This window comes from Bacillus rossius, chromosome 3 (genome assembly GCF_032445375.1).
Source record: "Bacillus rossius redtenbacheri isolate Brsri chromosome 3, Brsri_v3, whole genome shotgun sequence".
Lineage (NCBI taxonomy): Eukaryota > Metazoa > Arthropoda > Insecta > Phasmatodea > Bacillidae > Bacillus > Bacillus rossius.
In genome coordinates, this window is record NC_086332.1 from 68,045,250 (window position 1) to 68,069,714 (window position 24,465).

At 34.5% G+C, this 24,465-nt stretch overlaps 1 protein-coding gene across 5 annotated transcripts in view; it reads left to right on the top strand.

Moving 5' to 3' along the window:
* LOC134530842 (dipeptidyl peptidase 3) overlaps positions 1–24,465 on the top strand; it is a 79,000-nt gene that overhangs the window by 12,277 nt on the left and 42,258 nt on the right. For all 5 annotated transcript variants that reach the window (XM_063366095.1, XM_063366092.1, XM_063366094.1 and 2 more), the window contains 6 exons: positions 881–997; positions 4,028–4,246; positions 6,076–6,213; positions 11,964–12,098; positions 12,743–12,873; positions 24,153–24,406. In XM_063366095.1, coding sequence (XP_063222165.1) covers positions 881–997; positions 4,028–4,246; positions 6,076–6,213; positions 11,964–12,098; positions 12,743–12,873; positions 24,153–24,406 — 994 coding nt within the window. The remainder of the gene's footprint in view (positions 1–880; positions 998–4,027; positions 4,247–6,075; positions 6,214–11,963; positions 12,099–12,742; positions 12,874–24,152; positions 24,407–24,465) is intronic.

Below are 24,465 nucleotides of genomic sequence, written 5' to 3' on the forward strand. Positions count from 1 at the left end.
TTGGTATACGCACCAGTTTTCTCGCTGCCGTGACATGTTCAAGTTTATGTTTATATTATCATGATGTCTTGGTACCAATAATTAATTATTTACGATCCCCAGAAATAAATGGTTAGTTTAAAAAATATGGCGTCAACTGTACAATACTTCCCAAATTATAAAAGACGTATAAAACAGTTACCAAGACACCGCTCATTTTATCTTGTGAAGTTTATGTCTCGTACCAGTATTTCGGCTAAGTTGTGACATAAATACAGTATCAGAACTTACAAGCAGCCATGTTTGTACATTCATGAGTTTACGTTTTTCCCTCGTGCATTTTAGATTGTCTCCTGCTATAATTACTCGTACTTTTACACGCCTAGGCTTAAATTATTACATGTTTAGAAATAAAAGCAACTTTTCATGTTATAAAATATGTATATTTTGCTATTTAAAATGTTCATTGCCTACTAGCTCCACGGTATTTTCTGGTTGTTTATGGTTGTTACGTGACGTAAATAGCGGGATTGATTCGATTTTTGAGACGTAATTCGCGGGAAAGTATTGTATTGGACTATATGGGAACCAAACGGGACCTGAAGAATATAGTGCAAATAACGGGAAAACGTAAATAACGGTAACGTAAATAAGGGGTTTCGCTGTATACACAGTTCTTGTGCTATTATAAGTATGTAATCATTCAGGCCTTTCTGGGACTTTCTAATTCATTAATTTAATATTTCTTGAAGCTTTTTAAATAAGAGATACAATTCAGCCTTTCAATTAACCTAAGCGAACTTTAAAAAAAAAGAATTATTCATTATAAGGGTGCTTGTGTAAAATGTAACAGATGATTGATATGCCACTTAGTCACTGGTTTTTTATGGATGTGTTCCAGACCTCACCCGAGTCGCCAATCATATTCAGTGTCTTGACGAAGACATTGTTGAGCCAGCCAATAGCAGAGCTGCGGGAGGCCTCCCTAAGTAAAGGAGTTACCGAAGATGACTTCACAGTGAGTCAGTAGCTTTGTAATCACTTGTGAACATAGAGTCAGAGGCTGCATCCAAATACTGGCCTAATAGATCCCTTAGCTAAGGGATCCACTAAAAGTGCATTGTAGTGGACGCGGCCATCTTGTTGAATCCGAATTATCACAAGGGATGCCGATGCATCCCTTCACGCATCCACTAATTCGAGATTTCTAGGGATGCGACACTCGCATCCACTAACGCGTCCCTACATCCATTAGCTTCGGAATCGGGTTTTATTTTGTTTGTGTATAATATTACTTCCGATTTTCAGCATAAGATTTGTTTAAAACATTATAAGCGAAAGTGATAACTTAAACAAAGACAAATGAAGACGTTAATAAATATAATCAAAATACGAATTTAAACTTAAAGAATATTTCAAAACTCATAAGTAAAGACCCCGAAAAATGGTGAAGCGCGCAATTCACGAAATAACGCGAAAATTTGATACTTTAAACGAATTTTGCGACTTTCCTTTGATTTCGACATAGTCGCGAAATACTCGCTTTTGCGCACAAAATAATGTCCTCATGTCGCAAGTTCTATTTATTTACGCCATCATAAACATAGGCGTGAAATAAACATAGACTAAAAGACTAGTGCCGTGATATTATCTTTGTTTTGACTAGTTACTGAAATCCACGTATTTTTATTACTCTGTTTACAAGTAGTAAATATTGCCATCGCAAATGAAAACAAAATTTAACAAATGTCAACAATCGATATGTGCGCACTACCAACATAACAAAATTGACTCCACAGTTTTCGTGTTTTGAATAATGGTCGCTTCTGCCGCAAGGCGCACTGGTGTCGATTTTTCTAATCTAATTTAATCACATGGAGCTAAGATGGCAGTCATTTTTGCGTGCACATATCTATGAGTGTTTACAAATACCGTCCACATTTTGTAAGTTTTGTGATACAATTGAATTTATGGCTAAGATGCCGAAAACTTTGACAATGTTTGATCGCGAAAGAAATGAAATCGGATGGATTTTATATTTTTGATCAGCGGACGTGCGGGTTGATTGGACACACAAAGACACGTGCAAAAAGCATGTGGCAAATGACACACACAAAACAAAACCAAAAAAAAAATTATTTTGTCAAGCAAATTCTACCATGTCTAATCAAATCTCGATAGGCGACAGCGTGAATAAAGCAAACAAGCTTGAAAGTGCAGAAAACAAGAATTTGTTTCTGATTTTGTTAATATGATGCTGTAAGTTAACATTCCTTTGGAAAAAGCTGATCATCCAGCTATGAGGGAATGGTTTAATACCCATGTTGAAGGTTAGGCTTATTTATTTAGAAATGTTTTCCCCCTCTAATAAGAGTTCATAAGCATATGTAGGCCTACAATACTAACAATTAACTTACCTTTACTTCTAATAAATATGAAAGTACCTCATATTAACAAACACATAAATAGGATGGATTGCATTGTGAAATGGTGAGCACACCACAAGATATTTTTGACTGATTGATTGATGGTTTGACTCTGTAATCCAGCAGTAATCTTGATAAGGTTAGGTTAGGTTTGGCTTAGAATTGTTTTGAGTAAATTAGCCCATTAATATTTTCAGCAATAACCTTATAATTCTACATATTTATAAGTATATTGTAAGTTATGTATACATTTTAGGTGCAGGGGATTTGCCATCAGCCAACACTCTTAGAGAAACTTATGTCCCAAAAATTGGCCAGGCAAAAAAGGAAGCAGTAAGGCACACTGTAGAAATCAAACAGATTGTATTCTTGTGTGATGAAATGACAGACAAAGTGGGCCGATGTAAGGCTGAGTCTGCTACTTTCTAGTGCCTATCCACTATGAGGTTTTTTTACACCGCCAATGGCATAATTTTTTTCACAATTTTTTGGGGTCTCTACCGATTACTTATTTTAACACCGATTTTTGTACCGCTTGCCTATTTTTACCCCGATTTTTTGCGCCGCTTTTGTCATTTTTTTACACCAAAATGAGCCAGTTTTATTTACCATTTTCTGGGGTCCCTACTCATAAGTATTTTTAAAGTTTACAATTTATAAAATGTATTTTATTTGGATCACTAGCATGTATAACATACACGTTACATTATTTTTTAATTGGTAGGTATTTATTATTTACGTTTTGCTGAATATGCGTTGATATCCCTACACAAAATGGCTGCGTGAACATTAGTACGAATGACAGTCAACAGGTGGTGCTAGCAGTAAAAGTATTCGGATACTATCCATCCATTAGAAATGCGTCCTCTACATTGTGGCTGCATTTGCTAAGGTACGTAGGGATGTGTGTGCTAAGGACGCATCCCTATGTACGTATTCGGATACAGCCAGAGAGTCAAACAGTTTGGGGATGTGGAGGAGCAAAATATGTTTAAAATTTGACATTTTTAATTACTGTGTTGAATTTGTTTATTTAAAGTGAAAAAATTATTGGTTTAATATACCTGCTGTAAAATTTGAAAAAATAAAATTTAATTTTCTCGTGATCAACAAAAAAGTTTCAGTGTGTGTGTGGGGCTGGTGAATGGACATGGAATGATTAAAGCCTCATTAAGACGAAGTGGAAAGGAAGAAAGAAAGGGACGAAGCATTTGCTAGGGAAAATGACTGTGGAATAGGTAGCCTAATGCCTTGGTTAGAGGGGGAGAGAAACTGTGATTGCATAACTTTTTTCTGCAGACATTTTTCTAAACTTGAGAATGATTGTATTTAGAACTTAAATTTTTAAATGAGTGTTATGTGAAATAAAAATACAAGAATTACGTAGCAAGTACAGACCTAGTGTCATCATAATTGTATGTAAATATTTTTATACTAAAATAAATTCAAATTTTTTCTTTTTAATTTGATTTAATTATCAATGCACTTTGTTGTTGATTAAAGATAAGGTTTCATGGCGCACACTTCTGACATGGTTTAAAGCGACTTGACGCCTATGATTTTAGCATATTTACGCGTTACGTGCTTTGGAGTTTCAATTCAACCATCATCTTTCCTTGCAGGCATTCTTGGTGTACGCAGCTGTGTTCTACTCCAACAACGGAAACTACAGGGGCTTCGGCGACACCAAGTTCATCCCGAACGTGTCCAAGGAGAAACTGGAGGCGCTATTGAAAGCCAGCAAGGCCTGGAATAAAGACCTGCAGGCACAGTGGGAAGAGTGTCGAGGGCCAATTTACTCATTGTCTGAGCGCGAGAAGCAGCTCTCCTTCCCGGACAAGGTGAGGGGCTATCCACGTCTCCATTGTTAGGGACAAGATTTTATGGTGAGTTACGACAAAAACTAAATAACCCCGGAAAGCATGGCAATACACCATACAACACCGAAATGCAAGTTAATACACCACAAAGCACCAAAATGCAATAAAATGATGAAACTAATCAGCTTTTAAATCAAAACTTAACTCTAATGATAAGTATGTAATCTTTTAAATATTAAATTAAAGTAATTTATTTAGTGTGAACAAAATTTATTTATTTAGTCTGTGCAAAAAAAATTTGAACAAGTTTACTTTGCAACTTGCAACTCATTTTGACATTATGATGCTAGTACATTTTTCAAACACAAAAATGCTTAACAAATTTTTTTTGTTTGTTTTGAATAGTTAGACATTGTTATTACAAATTATTATATTGTAAAAGTGCATAATGTATCAGTCAAAATGACACTGTATTGGAGATGTTAATTTAATGGAACATTTGTGTCACATTTGCTCAGTAATATTCTATCTTTTTTTAGTAAACAGATTTCATAAAATATAAATCAAATATCACTGAAATCTTATGTTTTAAAAACTAAATTCGCCTGGAAATAAATCCATAAAATCTTGTTTTCTACCCATCGTACAGTTATCCTTTACTAAATAGTTGTAGAGAATGCAGCTATTGTTTATTGTCACCCCTTCAGTGTTTATTTTCTATGTTAATCATTTTCCTGTGACATTTTTTTTGTTGTGTTATTTATGAATTAACTAGATCTCATTGCAATTCAGTTTGTATCTTTGTACTGACTTAGTTTTTAAAGTTTACCAATAATAGAATGAAAAGTAATTACGTATGTTATTTTAAGTTAATGGATGGGGTGAAATGCAGTGTTGTGAAGGATGGCTAGGTAAAAAATGTGTTTTAGCATAACCTGTGCCTCAGTCAGTTTTATATGTTCCAGTTAATGTTCTTTGAGTACAATTTAATGATATGTATTTAATTTACTTACATTTGTAAATACACTAATAAATACTTAGTTACATGTTTTTATTTATACAAATACATTTGTTAGTCATGTTAAGAATATGGTGAAAATGTGTTATGCAGTGAAAGGACTTGTTTTAAATACCATTGTACTGTATATACATTTTTGTTTATATTTGTATCAAAACTATATTGACTTTGATGATCTTGCAAAATCACTATTTCTTTCATGGCCGTGGTCTGAACATGCCGGTTTTAGACCTCTCACTGTACGTCATATAGCAGGGTTCATATGCTTCCTTAATATCCTTACAAAGTCCTTGATTCCTTTAATTGAATAAGGGCCCTTAAAAGTCATTAAATTTGATTAAGAATCCTAAAAAAAAACTCTTTACTAAGAAGTAAGAACTGATAGCATATAAGTACTAATGGATAAATGCTGGACTTTTAATGTTCTTTCATTTCTGACTTGGTAGAAAACAACGCTTTGTGCGTGCGCAGTACAGTTGGCTAATTTTGGGCCATGTGGTTATACTTTTTAAGTATAAAAATAAAAACATTTTGAATTCATTTTTTGTATTTTGTATCTCACCTTTAAACTGAAAACATGTATTTTACTGTCTTTCTTTTAACTTGTAAAGTAGGTAAATGTCTCATCAAATTAAATGTTCCAGAGATAACTATAGACAACCTTAAAGAATTGAACTAACCAAGAAAATTATTATTACTTATTAATATTTTTGCGTTATCTGTTTTTCATGATAGTGTTGAACGTGATGAAGTAAAAGGGTCGTTAAAAAGTCCTTAATTTTAATTGCACAAGAGGGTATGAACCATGTATAACCAGCTGCTCTTGTTTCAGGGTGTCACCGCCTACCTTTCCAAGAACTGTTCCAAAGATGATGCCGTCCTCGTGAATGAGTTCCTCAAGTCGAGGGGGCTGGAGGGCTACAACACTCGGCTGTTTAAGACCACTGATAATGGTGTCCCCAAGTATGAGGTCAGTGCATTTGTAGGGGTAATGAGTAACTTTATCTGCGCAGCACTATGTACAATTAAGCATTTCATTTATTAAATGTAGAGAAAGTGATTTATTGTGAAAATGTTCTGCCCTAAGCTAGTCTTGAAAACACTGTTCCTTTGTTTTACTTTTATGGCTGTAAAAACATATTTTACATTTTGTTATTTTTAGGGAATAACAGAAGTTTTCTAATCTAGTGGCTCTATTCTCTTTGTGCCAGTCGAGAAAGAAGAATTTTTTTTAGATCTTGGTCAATCAGGGAATTTTCGAATCATGCCTACACCAGTCAATCTCTTGCTTCTGATCTGGCCAATAAGCAATAACAAATATCAACCATTCTTTCAAAATTTGGTTAAACACCATAAAGTCTTTATACTTTTTTTTTTTTTGCAAATTACTTTAGCCATGCAAACCAATGTTTGACCAAGTTGTTAATAGTGATTAGAGAAGTAAAATTAACACAAAAAACATAGAAATAAAATTTAAAAGTTTTAAATTAACTGTACACTGCATTTTATGGTTTGTTACTATTGACACAAACAAACTCAACAGTGAATATTTCACATAAATCTAAGATATTTAAGAAATAAACTTTTCATATAAAATTACTCACAGCAGAATAAAACTCTAGCATTAGAAAAATGGAATTGAAAAATTTTCTATGAACAGTATAACAGCAGCTTATAGTCATTTTTTAAAGGTGATGACTGATGATGTGATGAGTCATAGAATAGTGGTAAATTTTAATTTTTAATTAAGTTTACAAATGTGTAGTTAAGTAAATATGTGCTTAAATAACTAGCCATTGTGGTTTTTAATAAATATAAATTCACAAGTAAGTACACTAGAACATTTTTTTTTACAATATTCAAGAGGGTGTGTCTGTTGTCAAATGCAGAAAAGTGTTAAATGTAGGAAATGTATGATTGATAAGTTATTTTTTACTTTGATAACTGTGATATTTTACCTGAACATACCGTACTCTTATATACACATAATTCTGATTAAAAGTGTCTGAAGCTTATCTAAATAGAATAATTTACATTAAATTTCTATATTTACATTTTGTATGGAGTATAGTGTATAGGTAAGCATACATAAGTTTATGTACATATGCACTTTCATACTCTTAATTAGCAATTTATAGTAACATCAGAAGACATTTACAGATAAGAATGTTAATAAATATACAGTATTTTATCACAACACGGCTGCATTTCCTTCAGTGATTTCGTGATTTTTCACAATATTGTGTTCAGAGTTGAAATAGGCACGGCTAACCTCTCAGCGTTTCCACACACTTAAAAATGTTAGTATTTCATTAATTGAAAATGTTTGCATCTTTTACAAGCTGCTATCTCAATAAAATACGTACAGATAAAAATTCAGTTTTTACTCAGAGTAAAAGATAAAATTTTACACTTATTGACATTTAACATTGTTACCGACCACATTATTTTTAATGGGCATTGACAAAGATGAATACCATAAATCTAAACTAGGTAATACGGTATGTATAAGTTACTGATGGGCCTTCAGAATTTCTATAAACTATAGCGCTAGCATCGCATTCTAACATTTCCTCAAAGTTTTTCCATTTTTAGACCAGTGTTAGTAGCATGTCAATACCGTTTGAAATGGAAGAGCGCATAAAAAAATTCAGCAGCTACAGTTAGGGGTGAGCCAATCACCACATTTGCCGATCATGCCGATGCCAGAAATGTGGTACCGATCATGCCGATTTTTTTGACCGATTAGTGCTTTTTTAAGTTGGTTGAAAAATATGCTCCAAATTACTAAAGTTAAATAATTTTACTTGAAACTACTCATCACTGAATACCCTAAACAAATAGGTTACATATATTTATATGACAAACTTTTGATTTAGACACTGATTATTAGTTGTTTTTCCCATAAACTAATCTGGAAATCTATTAATCCCTTTAACAAAATCTATAACACACTGTTGACCAACTAATCATCATCGTCACACAATTCGAAAATGAATGTTTGTCTATTAATCCCTTTAACAAAATCTATAACACACTGTTGACCAACTAATCATCGTCACACAATTTGAAAATGAATGTTTATTTACATTTTTCCGCTTTTTGGCGCGATTTAAAATGCTTTCTGCTTGATATTAAGACGCAGTTCGAACTATATGCCAGCGCCCCCGGCTGACGTGGTATGGCCACTCACGTAAGGCTGTTCCAAACACCGCCACCGTTCGCCCAATCATCTGCTTGCTTTTGTATTTATCGGGTGTCGCTGTTCCAAGCTGACGTCAGTGCCCCGAGCGGTGTCCGTAGGCTTTAAAACTTCGCCTGTTTGTCTTATCTATCCAAACATTATGCCGGAAAGGAAAATAAACGCCGTAGTTTTACATATTTTTACAGTATATTTTTGAGTTTAACATTATAACGTGAGCGTGTGTAAGCTTTTGTTTGCTTTAGTGCATTTATGACTAATGTTCAGTGGCGGCTAGAGGTGGGTTGTTACAGCAATTTTCGGTATCTGTTCCAACCTGATACTGATACAGTAATGTACCTAGTTACAAGTCTCTGATACTTTTGTATCAGAGCAGTAGCAGTGTCAGGAAGCGACAAGGTATCAGCATTCTCGTTACAGAGTACACATCCTCCGTGCCATCATCACCAGCGTAAAAAGGTATCGGTGTCTCTGATACATTATTTATCACGCCCGGTAATTCTCTACCTCTGTTACTCTCATGCCCGCCTGATACAGCCAGTATCAATCAGTTCAACATTCACTGCAGTTCGTCCTGGCCGTGTATTACCATGTACATTGTTGCGGGCTGTCATGCTTTGTAGTTAGTATCTTTATAGTGAAATAAGGAATGGATAAGTGCAAGAAAAAGACTTCATTTCTGTGGAATTTTTTTACGGAAAATAATGAGTTTGCTAATTGTAATTTGTGTAAACAAAAACTGAGTTATAAATCATCGACTAATCTGAAGAAACATTTGAAACGTAAACATTGATATAGTATGCTCACTAATGTACGTATCTGTTTTTTTTTATTTTTAAGTTTTGATAAAATCGTATTATTTTAATGTATGAAAACACTAGTTACTAATCGTTTTCGAAAAAAAAAAGTCCAAATGTTGATTACATCTGTTATTAGTGTCAACTGAGAATTTATTTGCATTTTCATAGCTGTTAGGTGCACTAATATAAATATTATATCTTGTATTAATGTACTTTTTAATATTAAAATTTCATTAGTTTTATTATTGAACGAGACTGTGCACGCACTGCGCACTGAGCGTATTTTGATGTGGGACAATAACCAAACGACTCGTAACAATTTCGCTTTGCGCCTCTCCTTCAACGCCTTCCCCTGCGCTTCCTCCCCTACATTATTTCCCTTCTTTATCCCTTATTCGTCGTTCCTGCTCCCTCCCCTTTCACAAGCTCCGCCCAAGTGACCGTCATCTGCGATCGGGTTCTGCGCACATTGGCCGTGGTGTTGTTCCAGGCGAATTCTGAACTGATACTAAAGTACTTTATACTTTTCAAGTGTACTCGTTTGCCGTTTCTGATACAGGCGCGTATCAGTGACAAAGTATTAGGTTGATACTTTTCGACCCACCTCTAGTGGCGGCCATGTTGCGGTGTTTGTTTACCAGTGACGAGTAAAAACACTGTGATTTCGTGTTTTAATACTAAATTTTGTGTTTAAACCCTGTGTTATGGCGATCTCGCGTAAAAACTGTATTTTACGGTGATTTCGCGTTTATCGTCGTTTAATCGCGATCGCGAAAAGAACAGGCCCCTATGCATGACTTAATAAATGGTTTGGTGTGCTTTTGTTTACTCTTTTTTAACAAACGTACTTTTCATGAATATGTTTATTTTTTAAGAATAACTTTACTTAATTTTTTTCTGCAGAAAAGATTAAAACACGTAAGTAACGCAAATGTTACTTAAAAACGTCAAGCAATAGTTCTGAAGCAAAATATATGTCGGCGCTTTTGTGTTAAGTAGAGATTTTTTTTTGTCTTCAGAAAGCGGTAATCGGCAAAAAGGATCGGCATGCATGAAGCCGATCATGCAAATGACAAAAATGACCAAAATCGGCCGATCTTAATAATCGGCAATCGGCATCGGCTCACCCCTAGCTACAGTGCTAGTGTACCCAAACAGCATTTTGGATTTGGTATTTCATACGAAAGTGTTATCCTCATTTGTACGATGTACATGACAGAGACGGGAATAACGAATTTATGTAGGTTTAGCATAAACAAATGGCGTAAATTATGGGAAGCAGATTGTAGGTGCGTTGTAATCAACGCATTGCATCAAATGAGATTAAAATAGGACCGAAAAAAGTGGTGCAAATAACGGGAAAATGTTAAAAGCAGTAATGTAAAATTATGGTTCTACTGCATGGTTAATTTGTTTAGTTATAATGTCTCAGCAGTGTGTGTAAAACACACTGAACTCCGCTGTTATGTTGTATCAGCTGTTGGCCCATGGTGTTTGGGGGGGGGGGGGACAATATGAGAAGCAGTTTGGAAATCTACTGCATACTATGTCATACAGCATTCATCGTGCTAGCTGCGCGAATGACGGCATTGGAAAAATACTGCTGACACACAGAAATTGACACACACAAATGAATTTCCATAGTATTGCGTGCATGCATGATGTGTTAGCTGATAGGCATGAAATATCTATGAGCATGATTCTGATTGTGACAGTTGGTAATATGACACTATCGGAAAATTAATCAATAGGAAATCTTTATCAGCCCAGCTATACTTTTTTCCTTGACCAGAGTCAATAATGAAATAAATTTGCAGACATGAATATGTGAGTTAAAATCTATAAAATAATCAAATTTGTTAGTGATTTAGTCACAAGAATGAGTAATGTTGTGTTATTGAACACTATAATATGAAATTATATACACTGCCAATACCTACCATACCATGACACTGGCTATTTCCGTATCACAGTGTACTGGCTGACCCTGTCAAATGCTCTTGTGCACACCACCTGTAAAACTTAATCAAGACGTGTCATAGCGAATTGAGGCAACTGACAACTGCAACATTTAGGTGACACATAGCTGCAGCCACCTTAGTCCCCAGACTTCTAAATGAAGAAAAACAAATTAAGCCCCTTCCATAAAAAGGCTAAACAACCTCAATAATTAGTGGGCATTGGTCACGTGTTTAGAACTGCCATTTAAATTGCAGAAAGGGGTACTGTAACTGTATGCTGAAGATGATACTGATACCATGATAGCACAGTATCTGCTCAATATTGACGGTATCTGTGTCCGTATTTTCAGAAGGCCAGCAAACTTTGTGTTGATGTGGTAGATTTTAAACGTGTTTTGTTATTGCAGGAAAACAATGACTAGAATTTGTTGTGCATTTACTGTTTTGTATTCTTAATGTGTGCTAAAATCATTCAATGGAAACACAGCTGTGAAAATGTAAATTAATTTTTTTATTTATATTTGGTTAACTGTACTTCGTATTCTGCTAGGTTTTAAAAAGGAAATGTGTAAGTGTGTATATAGAGTATTTGTAGCATAGTATCTGTATCTTGGGCACCTGCACACACTGGTATGAGCCTATTCCTACTGATCGAGATCTTTTTTGGCTGTATGCTGCGTTAGACACTGAAATGAGACTCGGTGATGGTTGTATAAATGTTGCTGAGGTGTACAAAGCATGCACAATATGATTCCAGATTCGTCTGGCATCTGCGGAGGCAGCTGATCGTTCGGAGGAGGAGCGAGAGTTCAAGGGCAGCAAGTTTGTGGTGTCGCGGGGAGACTACTCGCCTATCCTGGATACTGTCGTGCAGCACCTCAAGAAGGCAAAGGTGGGTTGGTTGCCTACGCAGCAGAGAATAATGTGTAGAAATAAGGTAAAGGTGTAATCAAGGCCCGTGATTGCTTTCAAGAATCTGTACCATGTCTATAAATTATTCTGAAAACACATGTTTTAGGCTTTTTTTTACTCTTCTAAAAAATACAGGTTAAAACCAAAATACCGAGCTAGAACAACTCACCTTCCCGTAGCGCATTCTTAAATGCTTTTAGTAAACGGGCACCACTTGGCTATCTTGAGCAATTTTTAAATCACGTGTTTTCTTCTAAGGCTCTGCACACCTTATTTGTGCCCAGGCCCTTTAAAGTATCTCGTTTGAATGTGTTTCACCTTCTCTAGAACCATGTATGCCGCTGGACTACATTGGACTTTTTGTCTATAACTTTTCCAATGGTTAGACTGGAATGATTTATTTTTGTTATTATTACCACCATAAGTTTTCTTCTACCAAATACCTCTTATAAATAGCCACTTTTATCGTGTCATATCACGTCATTTAATTGTCGCGACTATATAGACACTGTAGGGTATAGAATATCTGCTGTAACTCATTTGATAAAAGATGTTTGTAAATAAAAATAAAATTATTTATGATTTAAATTGCAAACATTGGTTTATTGGTGTATGTATTCACAGGAGTATGCGGACAATGAGTTTGAAAAGGCGATGCTTGAATACTATGCCAAGAGCTTCAAAACAGGTTCACTGGATGCTCACAAGGATGGCTCGCGCCAGTGGATCAAGAACAAGAAGCCCGCCATTGAGACGTAATTCCTGCATGCTCTGATTAATTTGCTCTGCCTACTGATTAAGGCTCAGGTCTCATGATGTTTGTTATTTGTTTATCATTACTATTATTTTAGAGCTATTCTTATTAATTAAAATATTACAATACCGACTTGCTTATTTTGTTTAGTCTTTAATTTCTTTTCAGATATTTAGGAAAATTATATAATAGTGAGGAAAAAGTCACACTAGTGTTAAAAGTTATGATGACTTGCATGATGTTTTACAGCTCAAAATAATGTAAAATATATGGTTAGAACGTTTGCGATTCAACAAATGCAAGAGAGCTATCAAAATAAATTTACAGAAAATCCCTTAATTAATGACAAGAAACTGAAATAATGAACTCAGCATGTGAAACTGAGCCTTAATATGTTGCAATTAGTCTTCAGTCATTGTGGATTGGTTTTCTTGTTCTGGGAATTGTGTCACATTTGTGTTTTGTAATAAAATCACTGAACATTTATTAACACGTTGACTTAGGGAAAGCAAGTTTTAGAAGGTTTAAAAATTATATTTTTAAACAGAGATGGTTTTTATACAAGACTTTTGATACTCAATACCAATTATGTATCATTTCAAACAAAAACCATCAATAATTTCAGAAATATACAATTTTTGTAACATAAAATATTAATAAAAAGTATGTTGAGTGTGTTATTTACATATCATGACTGAGTCTTATTAAGTGAAAAAATAACAAATTATAGGACAATACATTTTCATTCTGTAACTTTTATCATAGAACAGTGTCATCTACAACATAACCTTCATGGTATTACAACTGACTTTTGAAAGGAATCCCTTTTCAGGAACTTTTGGTAAATATTTTTTTTATCATTAAATGACCAAAATTAAAACCATTTGGTGTCTTAAGGCTTGGTCTCACACATGATTTTTTTTTTACCATTACTTTTATGTAAGGGTTATTTCTTATTTATAATATTTTAACCCAATACTTCCCTTGCATTTCTTGTTCTACCACAAATATTTTCAGCCGCTATTCACTGATTGCAATATGGATGTAAAAAGATGCACCAGTCTTTGTAATGATCATCAGTTACACACCATTTTACACCCATTCCATGATATTATACTAAGACAGGCCTGCCGTTTTTACGGATTTTATCCGTTTTCACGGATATTTTAAGCTTAAAACGGACTAACGGATAAACGGCGACATTCACGGATATTTACGACGCTTCGCCGATAGTTTCATATTTGAATTTCGTTCGTGTAAATATTTACATTCAACTACCTATTTGAAGTTGTCAAACCGTATAAGCATCCAACAGTAAAGCAAACACTCAGATTAGGTGTAGCGCCATGGAACTTCCAATCGTTTAACCACAAACCAAAAACATATACTCCCACATATAGTTTCATGAAGTTTAATATCTATGGTTTCGGGGGAAATGTTTTTTGTTTTTTGAGTTAAACGCTAAGAAGTGTCATGATGTCAGTAAACATTGGAATTTTTTGCCATTACAATGTTTTAGGTGCGGCATTTGTTTACAAACTTCTTACGTGATTTAAGTAGTAGTTTTGGTCTTAGCTGATTGTGATGGAGAAAAAACGAAAGGCTTCGCTGGACAGGTCACTTTATAAACAGCGTTATCGTAAAGAATGGGAGCAAGAATTGAAATGGTTGAGGCGTGGCAAAACGGAATTTTCCGCCGTTTGTTCGACTTGCAACTCGGAACTGAACATGACGAAGGGCGGCTTGAAGGATCTTCGGCGGCACAAAAATACGCAAGTTCATGCGAAAAACCAACAAGCTGCTGATCAGAGTTGTTCTTTGACGAGTTTTGTAACCAAACCAAACAAAATAATTAATTCGGAACTGTTATGGGCGAACTTCGTTTGTGAAAACAATTTATCTGTGAAACTCAGTGATAATTTCACGAAACTTGTCCCGCAAATGTTTCCAGTTAACGAAATCGCAAGAAACTTTCATTGTTCTCGCACTAAAACTAGCCAGATAATTATTCAATCTTTGGGTAAATCAGCTGCAGATTATGTTACCTATGCAATGAAAACACAATTTTTCTAACTGATGATTGATGAATCAACTGATGTTACAGTCACTAGGCAGTTTGTAGTGTTAGTAAGGTTCTTTCCATCAGAGATTGTTGAAACTCATGTGTACAAAGTAATGGCTTTGAGTGGTGCTGCAACTGGAGAAATTCTCTTTGCATTGGTGAACTCCTCATTTGAAGAGGATGTTATTCCCTGGAAAAATTGTTTAAGTATGTCAGCTGATGGAGCAAAGGTAATGGTTGGAGAATTCATTTCAATGCTATCCAGGGTGAAACAACAATGCAATGTATGGTTCTTACATTGCACATGCCACGTGGCTCACCTAGCAGCATCTCATGCCTGCAGTGAGCTGCCAGACGTGTGTGAACAGTTATCTAAAGATGTCTATGTGCACTTCAAAACCTCAGGAAAGCGGAAAGATGAATTCAAGGATATTCAGGAAATGTTGGAAATGGAGACCCACAACATTCTTTGACCTTCTTTCACAAGATGGCTGGCTCTCCTACAGTGTGTGGAGCGCTTGTTAGAGCAGTGGCCTGCACTGATAGAGTATTTTGATAATTTGGGTGGGAAAGAAAGCAAATCAGATTCTGTTTATCGCATTGTCAGTACTTTACACTCAGAATTGGATTAACTATACTTTTTCTTCCTTCAAGCTGTACTGCCAAGATTTTCCTAACTCAACACTTTGTTTCAGCAAGAAAGACCATACATCCATAAACTCTATCCTGAAATGTGTGTGCTGCTCAGGCAATTTGTTGCAAGCTACGTGAAATTTCCAATAATTCAGGAATGTGGTATCACTAAAGTAGACGATAAGCGTGAAAACCAACAGCCAGATGAAGGAATTTTTATTGGTCACAAAACCAGAGATTTCTTGGAAACCTGTATTTTAGCCACCGAACAGAAAAAAAGACTTTTTTTGGGAATGTCAGAAAATTTTATCAGACAAGAACTAAAGAGCTGTGTCGCCTCCTGCCTCTTGAGGATGTGTTAAAAAATATTACGATTTTTGATTTTTGATCCCTGCAACAAGCCATCAGGAGACTGGCACAAAGTAGAGAAGCTTGCCAACAGGTTTCCGAATGTGATCGGGCCAGATGACATGGATACACTGAATGATGAGTTTATATCTTATTCATTATGGGAACCTGTACCAGCCTTGCCAAAACAGGAAATAGATTCCTACTGGCACATTGTCTCTCAGCACAGGCAAAATGATGTAGTGGTTTATCCTGTACTCTCAAAACTTGCAAAAGCCATGTTAATAGTACTTCCCCACAGCATTGCTGCTGTGGAAAGGTTTTCAGCAATCTCAAGATGGCTAAAACTGTTCACAGATTGTCAATGGAATCACCAATGTTAAATGCGCTGTTGCATTGCAGAATGAGAACATCTGCAGGTCTGGCTTTCAAGCCCACTGATGGGATGCGGAAAAGAGCACAGAACATGAAAAAGTAGCTAGTTAATGATGTGAAATACATTTGTTTTTTTTAAACTTGTAAATAACTTCAGTTGTATGGATGTATTTATAGTTTGTAAATAAGAAAAGCACCAAAGCCTATACTGAAGAGAAACTTTTTTAATTACTTTTCATTTTATTGTGATACCAACTGTATTAGTTTTTTTAGTGTAAGTGGCAAATCTTAACAATTTTTTACATTCATTTGATTTTTTAAATTTATGTTTTGGAATGCAATGTATATTTAAAATTACAGCGACAAATAAATTATGTCAATTAGACAATTACGGCTATAAATTTTACAGGATTTTTAAATGCTGTAAAGAGGATTTAGGAACCTAATTTGGTGGCAGGCCTGCTCTAAGGGCGGAATTCATAGTGGTGATATAAACAATACTTGAAAAAAGTACTGCTTATATGCATGCTTAAGTATGGCATTAAATTCATAGCGAACAAAAAGAGCACTGCTTATTAGGACTACTTCAAGTAATACTTCACGAAGCACTGCGTCAAATAAGTACTGCTCAATACAAATTCACAGTCATGAAATAAGTTTGCCTTGTTTCGCAAGTATTCATAATCAAATAAGCCATGCTTATTCATTGATATAAGTAATACTTCATGAAGTCGGCTATCTAGGTGACTCAAGTACTGGGATGGATTTGTTTGATGTAAGGAATAGGTTATGTAAGGTATTAATTCCCGTTAATTTTTCCATATATTAAATTAAAATTGAGAGTGTAAACAAATTCAATTTGGGGAAAAGAAACGAAACAAATAGTTGCCGCTTAGTTTTGTAAACAATACAGGCTACGTACATAACCTCTTCTGCAGCTAGCATGTTGTTTCGCTACCACGTGGTTAACTTCACCCGCTTATAGATCTAGAGCTGTAGCAAACCGTATGTATTCGGTACTGAGTAATGGGAGCGCCATCTAGTACCGAGTAACGAAACGTTAATCATGGCTGCATCTCGTTACTCGCATTTTTCGTATGTTTTACGCAATCGCGCGCATATTTGATGAATTTACGTTACAAAGAACGATATTTGTTTATTAAGTAAAGTATAATTTGGAAATTCGTCGTCCAAAAAGCTGCTGTAATGAGATTTTATTGTTTCTTGGTTAACAAAAACAGTTAATTATCAAATATTGCTAATTGTTTATATTCTATTTATTATTATTATTATTTACGCGACGTTATACTGTACGCGGCGTACAGTACGCGTACGCAATACGACTCGATTCGTTGCTGCAACATAACATAGCATATGCGGTATCAGAAGTAACGAGTAACGCAGGGCTGCCACCACTTTGAAAACAATATCCTTGATTGAAATGTGAAATATCCTGTAATATCCTTGTTTTCAATACAAAATATCCTGTAAAATCCTGTACATTTAAAAATACAAAAAAATATGCAATTTTTATGAAAATTACTCGATCATAATGTACGTGAATTCTGCCATATTCTTCCTAGAAGCATTTAGCATTGGCAATTCAAGATATGACCTGTGCCCTGTCTTGATAAGGTTGAGCTTACTAAATATCCTTTCCACCCCTGCATTGCTGTGTGGAAGGATAAGTATTGCTTGCCTTTGCAAGTTTACAAAGCAGTGGAAAACATGTTTTCCCATTAATTTCATACTGTGACACTTAATGCCAGGTCTGCCACCAAATTAGGTTCCTAAACCCTCTTTATAGCATTTAAAAATCCTGTAAAATTTATAGCTGTAATTGACATAATTTATTTTTCCCAGTAATTTTAAATATACATTGCATTCCAAAACATAATTAAAAAAAAAAATCAAATGAATGTAAAAAATGTTTAAGATTTGCCACTTACATTACAAAACTAATAATTGATATCACAATAAAATGAAAAGTAATTAAAAAATTTCTCTTCAGTATAGGCTTTGGTGCTTTTATTTACAAACTATAAATACATCCATACAACTGAAGTTATTTACAAGTTTAAAAAAACAAATGTATTTCACATCATTAACTAGCTACTTTTTCATGTTCTGTGCTCTTTTCCGCATCTCGTTATTGGACTTGAAAGCCAGACCTGCAGATGTTCTCATTGTGCAATGCAACAGCGCATTTAACATTGGTGATTCCATGTATTATCTGTGAACAGTTTAACCATCTTGAGATTGCTGAAAACCCTTTCCACAGCAGATTTTGACCAGTTGCAGCACCACTCAAAGCCATTACTTTGTACAGATGAGTTTCAACAATCTCAGATGGAAATAACCTTGCTAACACTACAACCTGCCTAGTGACTGTCAGTTGATTCATCAGTCATCAGTGTGAAAAATTGTGTTTTCATTGCATAGGTAACATAATCTGCAGCTGATGTACCCAAAGATTGAATAATTATCTGGCTAGTTTTATTGCGAGAACAATGAAAGTTTCTTGCGATTTCACTATCTGGAAACATTTGCGGGACAAGTTTCGTGAAGTTATCACTGAGTTTCACAGATAAATTGTTTTCACAAACGAAGTTCGCCCATAACAGTTCTGCATCAATGATTTTGTTTGGTTTGGTTACAAAACTCGTCAAAGAATAACTCTGATCAGCAGCTCGTTGGTTTTTCGCATGAACGTACGTCTTCAAGCCGCCCTTTGTCATGTTCAGTTCCGAGTTGCAAGTCGAACAAACGGCGGAAAATTCCGTTTTGCCATGCCTAAACCATTTCAATTCTTGTTCCCATTCTTTACGATAACGCTGTTTATAAAGTGACCTGTCCGGCGAAGCCTTTCACTTTTTCTCCATCACAATCAGCTAAGACCAAAACTACTACTTAAATCACGTATGAAGTTTGTAAACAAATGCCGCACCTAAAACATTGTAATGGCAAAAATTACCAATGTGTACTGACGCCATGACACTTCTTAGCGTTTAACTCGACAAACAAAAAACATTTCCCCCGAAACCATAGATATTGTACTTCATGAAACGATATGTGGGAGTATATGTTTTTGGTTTGTGGTTAAACGATTGGAAGTTCCATGGCGCTACACCTAATGTGAATGTTTGCTTTACTGTTGGATGCTTGTATGGTTTGACAACTTCAAATAGGTAGTTGAATGTAAATATTTACACGAGCGAAATTCAAATATGAAAATATCGGCGAAGCGTCGTAAATATCCGTGAATGTCGCCGTTTATCCGTTAGTCCGTTTTAAGTTTAAAATATCCGTGAAAACGGACAAAATCTGTGAAAACGGCAGGCCTGGAGTAACGTAACGATACGATAATAATGAGTATAAATTGTTATAGTAACGTATACATACGGGTATGCTTTTTTTCGTTACTTTTACACCTCTATATAGATCACAGACACAATATGGCCAACATAATTTAACAACACAAACATTAAAAACATATTTATGTAGTTGTAAATTCGTTTTTAATACATGTTCATATTTATGTTATTCAAGTTCACTATCAAATAAAGTATAAATATCATCTTACGTATTAATTTCATTATTTTAATTGCATGATATATGGTTTGAAACGTGGGCATTTTTATTTTCAAACAGGGAAACTATGTTTTTACAGCAGTATATTTGCTTGCATTACGGTGGCACAAAATTCGTCCTTTACTTTTTGAGATACTTCAAGTACAGCATGGCCAATATAAGTAGTGCTTGTTCAAGTATTACTTCGTCAAGTATAGGTTTATGAATTCATTGCTGGAATAAGTACTACTTGAAGAATAAGCACTACTTTATAAAGTATTACTTATTCGCCAAACAAGCCTTCGACTATGAATCCCGCCCTAAGACTTAGTGAATATCTGTTGAAAATATTTTTGGCAGAACAAGAAATGCAAGGGAGCAATCGAGTTAAAATTCTAGAAATAACACCTAAAAATAATGACCAAAAAAATGAAAAAAATCACCATGGTGTGAGAGACCAAGTTGTAGTATAAAATTTTGTTGAGAATCTATGATGTCATTTTATTAATGTCTTCTATGAAAAAGTTTGAAATGGTACAAATAATTTGGTGATAATTTAATACGTTAACAATTTTAGTTAATTAATAAGATTACAATTATAATACTACAGTAGAACTCCAATTTTACATTTCCGCTTTTTACGTTTTTTGTTATTTGCACAATTTTATTTTGGTCCTGTTTTTACCTTATTTGATGCAATGCAATAAATTCCCATTGATTACTATGCGAGTACAGTACTATGCTTCCCGTAATTTACGGTGTTTGTTTATGCTATACCAGGGGTCGGCAACCTGCGGCTCGCGAGCCACATGCGGCTCTTTGGATGTGAAGCTGCGGCTCTTTAGTTCCATACGCAAATATTATTTATTTTATAAAAAAAAAACATTTAAATATCGTTCTAAATCGATGAACGAGGATTAGGCACCATTTCTATCTCTCAGCCACTTGTACTCGCTTTTCCCCGCACCCCTCCCCCGTGACACGCGTCGTCACTGCCGTCAGTGCGGCGGAAGCTCTCGAATGACGCCGTCGTCGGATGTTTCTATGTAGGTTTGAATTCGCTTTCGACGCAAGACAGTTTGGCGTCTTCACCAGTGCTTTGGCTGTGACGTATAGTTTGTTGTTTCAAGTAGAAGAGTAACAAGCGAATTATCTACTCAAAGGTATGTATGTACACACACACACACACACACACATATATATATATATATATATATATATATATATATATATATATATATATATATATATATATATATATATATATATATATATATATATATATGTATATATATATATATATATATATATATATATATATATATATATATATGTATATATATAATAAAAAAACGAAGTAAAGGTAAGAAAAATTAATTATTTTTGCAGAAGTTATTCAGAGCGGTAAATTACTTCATTTGCAATTTCTAAAGCAATATCGCGATAAAACCAGTGCAACTGTTGACACGAATTACATCATCACAGTTATAAAAAAATTAAAGATGATTTTGCTGACAGATTTCAGCAATTCAAAACCAACGAAACCACTCTAGCATTCATAGTAAATCCTCTCAACACAAATAGTAACGAAATTCACATTGAGCCATTTGGAGTTGATACTGGATCTCTATAAATGCAATTGATCGATTTAAAAAGTAAAGATTTGTAGAGTGGAAAATTTACAGAGATGAAAAGCAAGTTGGAAGAGTTGGAGGTCCAGAAATGTATGAACGTAAGGCAACAAAAGTGGACAGCTTTAAAAGAAATGCCGCGAGTTGAGGCACTTATATTCGACGCATGGAATAGTCTTCCAGATTGCTACAGTAAGGTGAAGAAGTTGGCATTTGGAATGCTGACTATCTTTGGATCGACATATTCTTGCGAGCAAGCGTTCTCTTGCATTAATATATAACTAAAAGTAAAGTAAGAAGCCAACTAACAAATGAAAATTTATAGTCGTGCTTGAAACTGAAAACAACAAGTTATGAGCCAGATTTATCCAAACTTTCTAAAACCATGCAAAGCCAACGCTCCCATTGAATTTGTTTGTTCAAATGTATGCTATGGTTTTTTTTGTACAAGTTACATTGTTTAGTAAAATTTAAATATTCTACTTGAATAACAATGCAAAGCCATCGCTCCAATTGAATTTGTTTGCTCAATTGTTTGTTATTGAAGTACAAGTTAGTGTTGTAATTAAATATTTAATTTTTTAACTTCTTAGTTAAATAATAAGTGATTATATAATAATACCATATATATTATCTAATTTGTTGTGAAAAACACTACTTATATATGTAAGTATATTTTTTCTTATAAATCAATAGATTATTTTTAAAAAACTTAATTTATGCAATACTAGCCTATGTATTGTTGGCAAGAAAAATTTTTGTGGCTCTTTAAAAATTTTGAAATTTTGTAAATTGTATTTTTTGACTCTTCCGACTCAAAAGGTCGCCGACCCCTGAGCTATACCTACATTAATGTGTTATTCCCATGTTTGTCATGTACGTCATACATGTCAAGATAAAACTTTCATGTGAAATACCAGATCCAAAATGCTGTTGGGAACACTAGCTTTGTAGCTCCTGAATTTTGTGATGCTCTCTTCCATTAAAAATGGTATTGACATGCTGCCAACACTGGTCTAATAATAGCGGACTTTGAAAAAAATGTTAGCATGCGACACTAGCACTACAGTTTATAAAAATTCAGACTGTCCATCAGTAACTTATACATTCTTTGTCAAATAACATGATCGGTAACAATTTTAAAGGTGAATAAGTGTAAAATTTTGTCTTTTACTGTGAGTAATTAACTGAATTTTTATATATATATATTTTATCGAAATGGCAGCTTATAAAAGATGGAAATCATTTTCTACTGATAAAAAACTAAACATTTCAAAGTGCGAGAACGATCACAAAGGTACTTGACTACTTGTGTTTCACTTGCTGAGAGGTTAGCCATGCATTTTTCAACTCTGAACTTAATTGTGAAAAATTGCGAAATTATTAATTAATTATTAAAGAATATGCAGCCCAGTTTCGTGATAAAGTACTGTATATTCTTATCCTGTAAATGTCTGAAGTTACTATGAATTGCTAATTAAAGTATGAAAGTACATATGTATATAAACTTTATTTATGCTTACCTGTACTCTATACAGAATGTAAATACAGGAATTAATGTAAACTATTCTATTTACATACGCTTCAGACACTCTTAATAATTATGTTTATATCATAGTATGGTAGGTGTATGTTAAGATCGTATATCACTATTCTTTGAGCAAAAAAATTTTCATACATTTCCCACATACATATTAAACTTTCCCACATTTTACATTATTTTCAGACACCCCCTTGAATAGTGTACAAGTAATATTTACTAGGAAAAAAACCTTCCTATTATCAGTATCTGAGGATACAGTTGTTTTAGAATACGTATTTTAATTGTTAAATGGTTTAAACATCAGATATCTCAGTTACCTAGGTATAAATTATATCAGTGTAAAAATAAACAAAAACATGAAGAGTACTGTTTGGAAGTTTACTATTTAGCTATGAAATTTATATGTGTTACCACAGATGTGGTTGAGTAAAATATGTTATACATGTATTTGAATAAATAATGACTCCACAGTTAACTAAAAAATGGGTTACACTCTCACTAGGCCTAAGTTATCATATGCAATACAGCTTTCTTTATACAGATTACAGTTCATAAGATGATATATTGTTTATTGACAAAACTAATATTTTAACTGTTAGGATTGTAATGGCTGTAAACAAAGTGCCCATAAAAGAAATGATTAACATCAAAATTCCATATTGAAATGTAATTTGCCAGGAAAGAGTAATGGTTACAGAAAATATGACATTTAATAATAAACATTTTATATTTGTTATATTCTTACAATCAAGTTTTTTTTTATGTTAAAATAATACTTAAGACATGCTGATACATTAATATAGTTGATTTTAATTTTATTAAAATGAGCTTATGGCACCGTGCCTTACTTGGCCTGACTCCTACATTGTGCTTTATTTATGATATATGTGGCTTTTTGCAACTAGTAAACTGTATTATTTTGATGCTATAGATTGTGCTGTTCAAAATAGTATCTTCAAAGTGCTGAAAATCGAGAATATCAGAGGAAAGAAGAAATAGTTTTGGTTTCACATGAAGGAAATTTCACAGATTACACATTGTAAATGTGGCACATCTGAGATGCAGGGAGTGTATTTGGAGATATCCACCACTAAACCCCAGGTGTGATGGCGTTGCAGGTACATAGGGTTCATAGAGACGTACCGGGACCCGGCTGGCGTGCGGGGAGAGTGGCAGGGCTTTGTGGCCATGGTGAACAAGCCCATGTCGGAGAAGTTCTCCAAGCTGGTGGACAAGGCAGAGAGCTTGCTGCAGTTGCTCCCATGGGACCGCTCCTTCGAGAAGGACAAGTTCCTGCAGCCGGACTTCACCTCGCTCGATGTGCTGTGTTTTGCGGGCAGCGGCATTCCCGCCGGCATCAACATTCCTAATTGTGAGTTACTTTCTCTCAGGAGTGGCTTTTTCTTAATTTCGGGATTACATTTTTGCAAC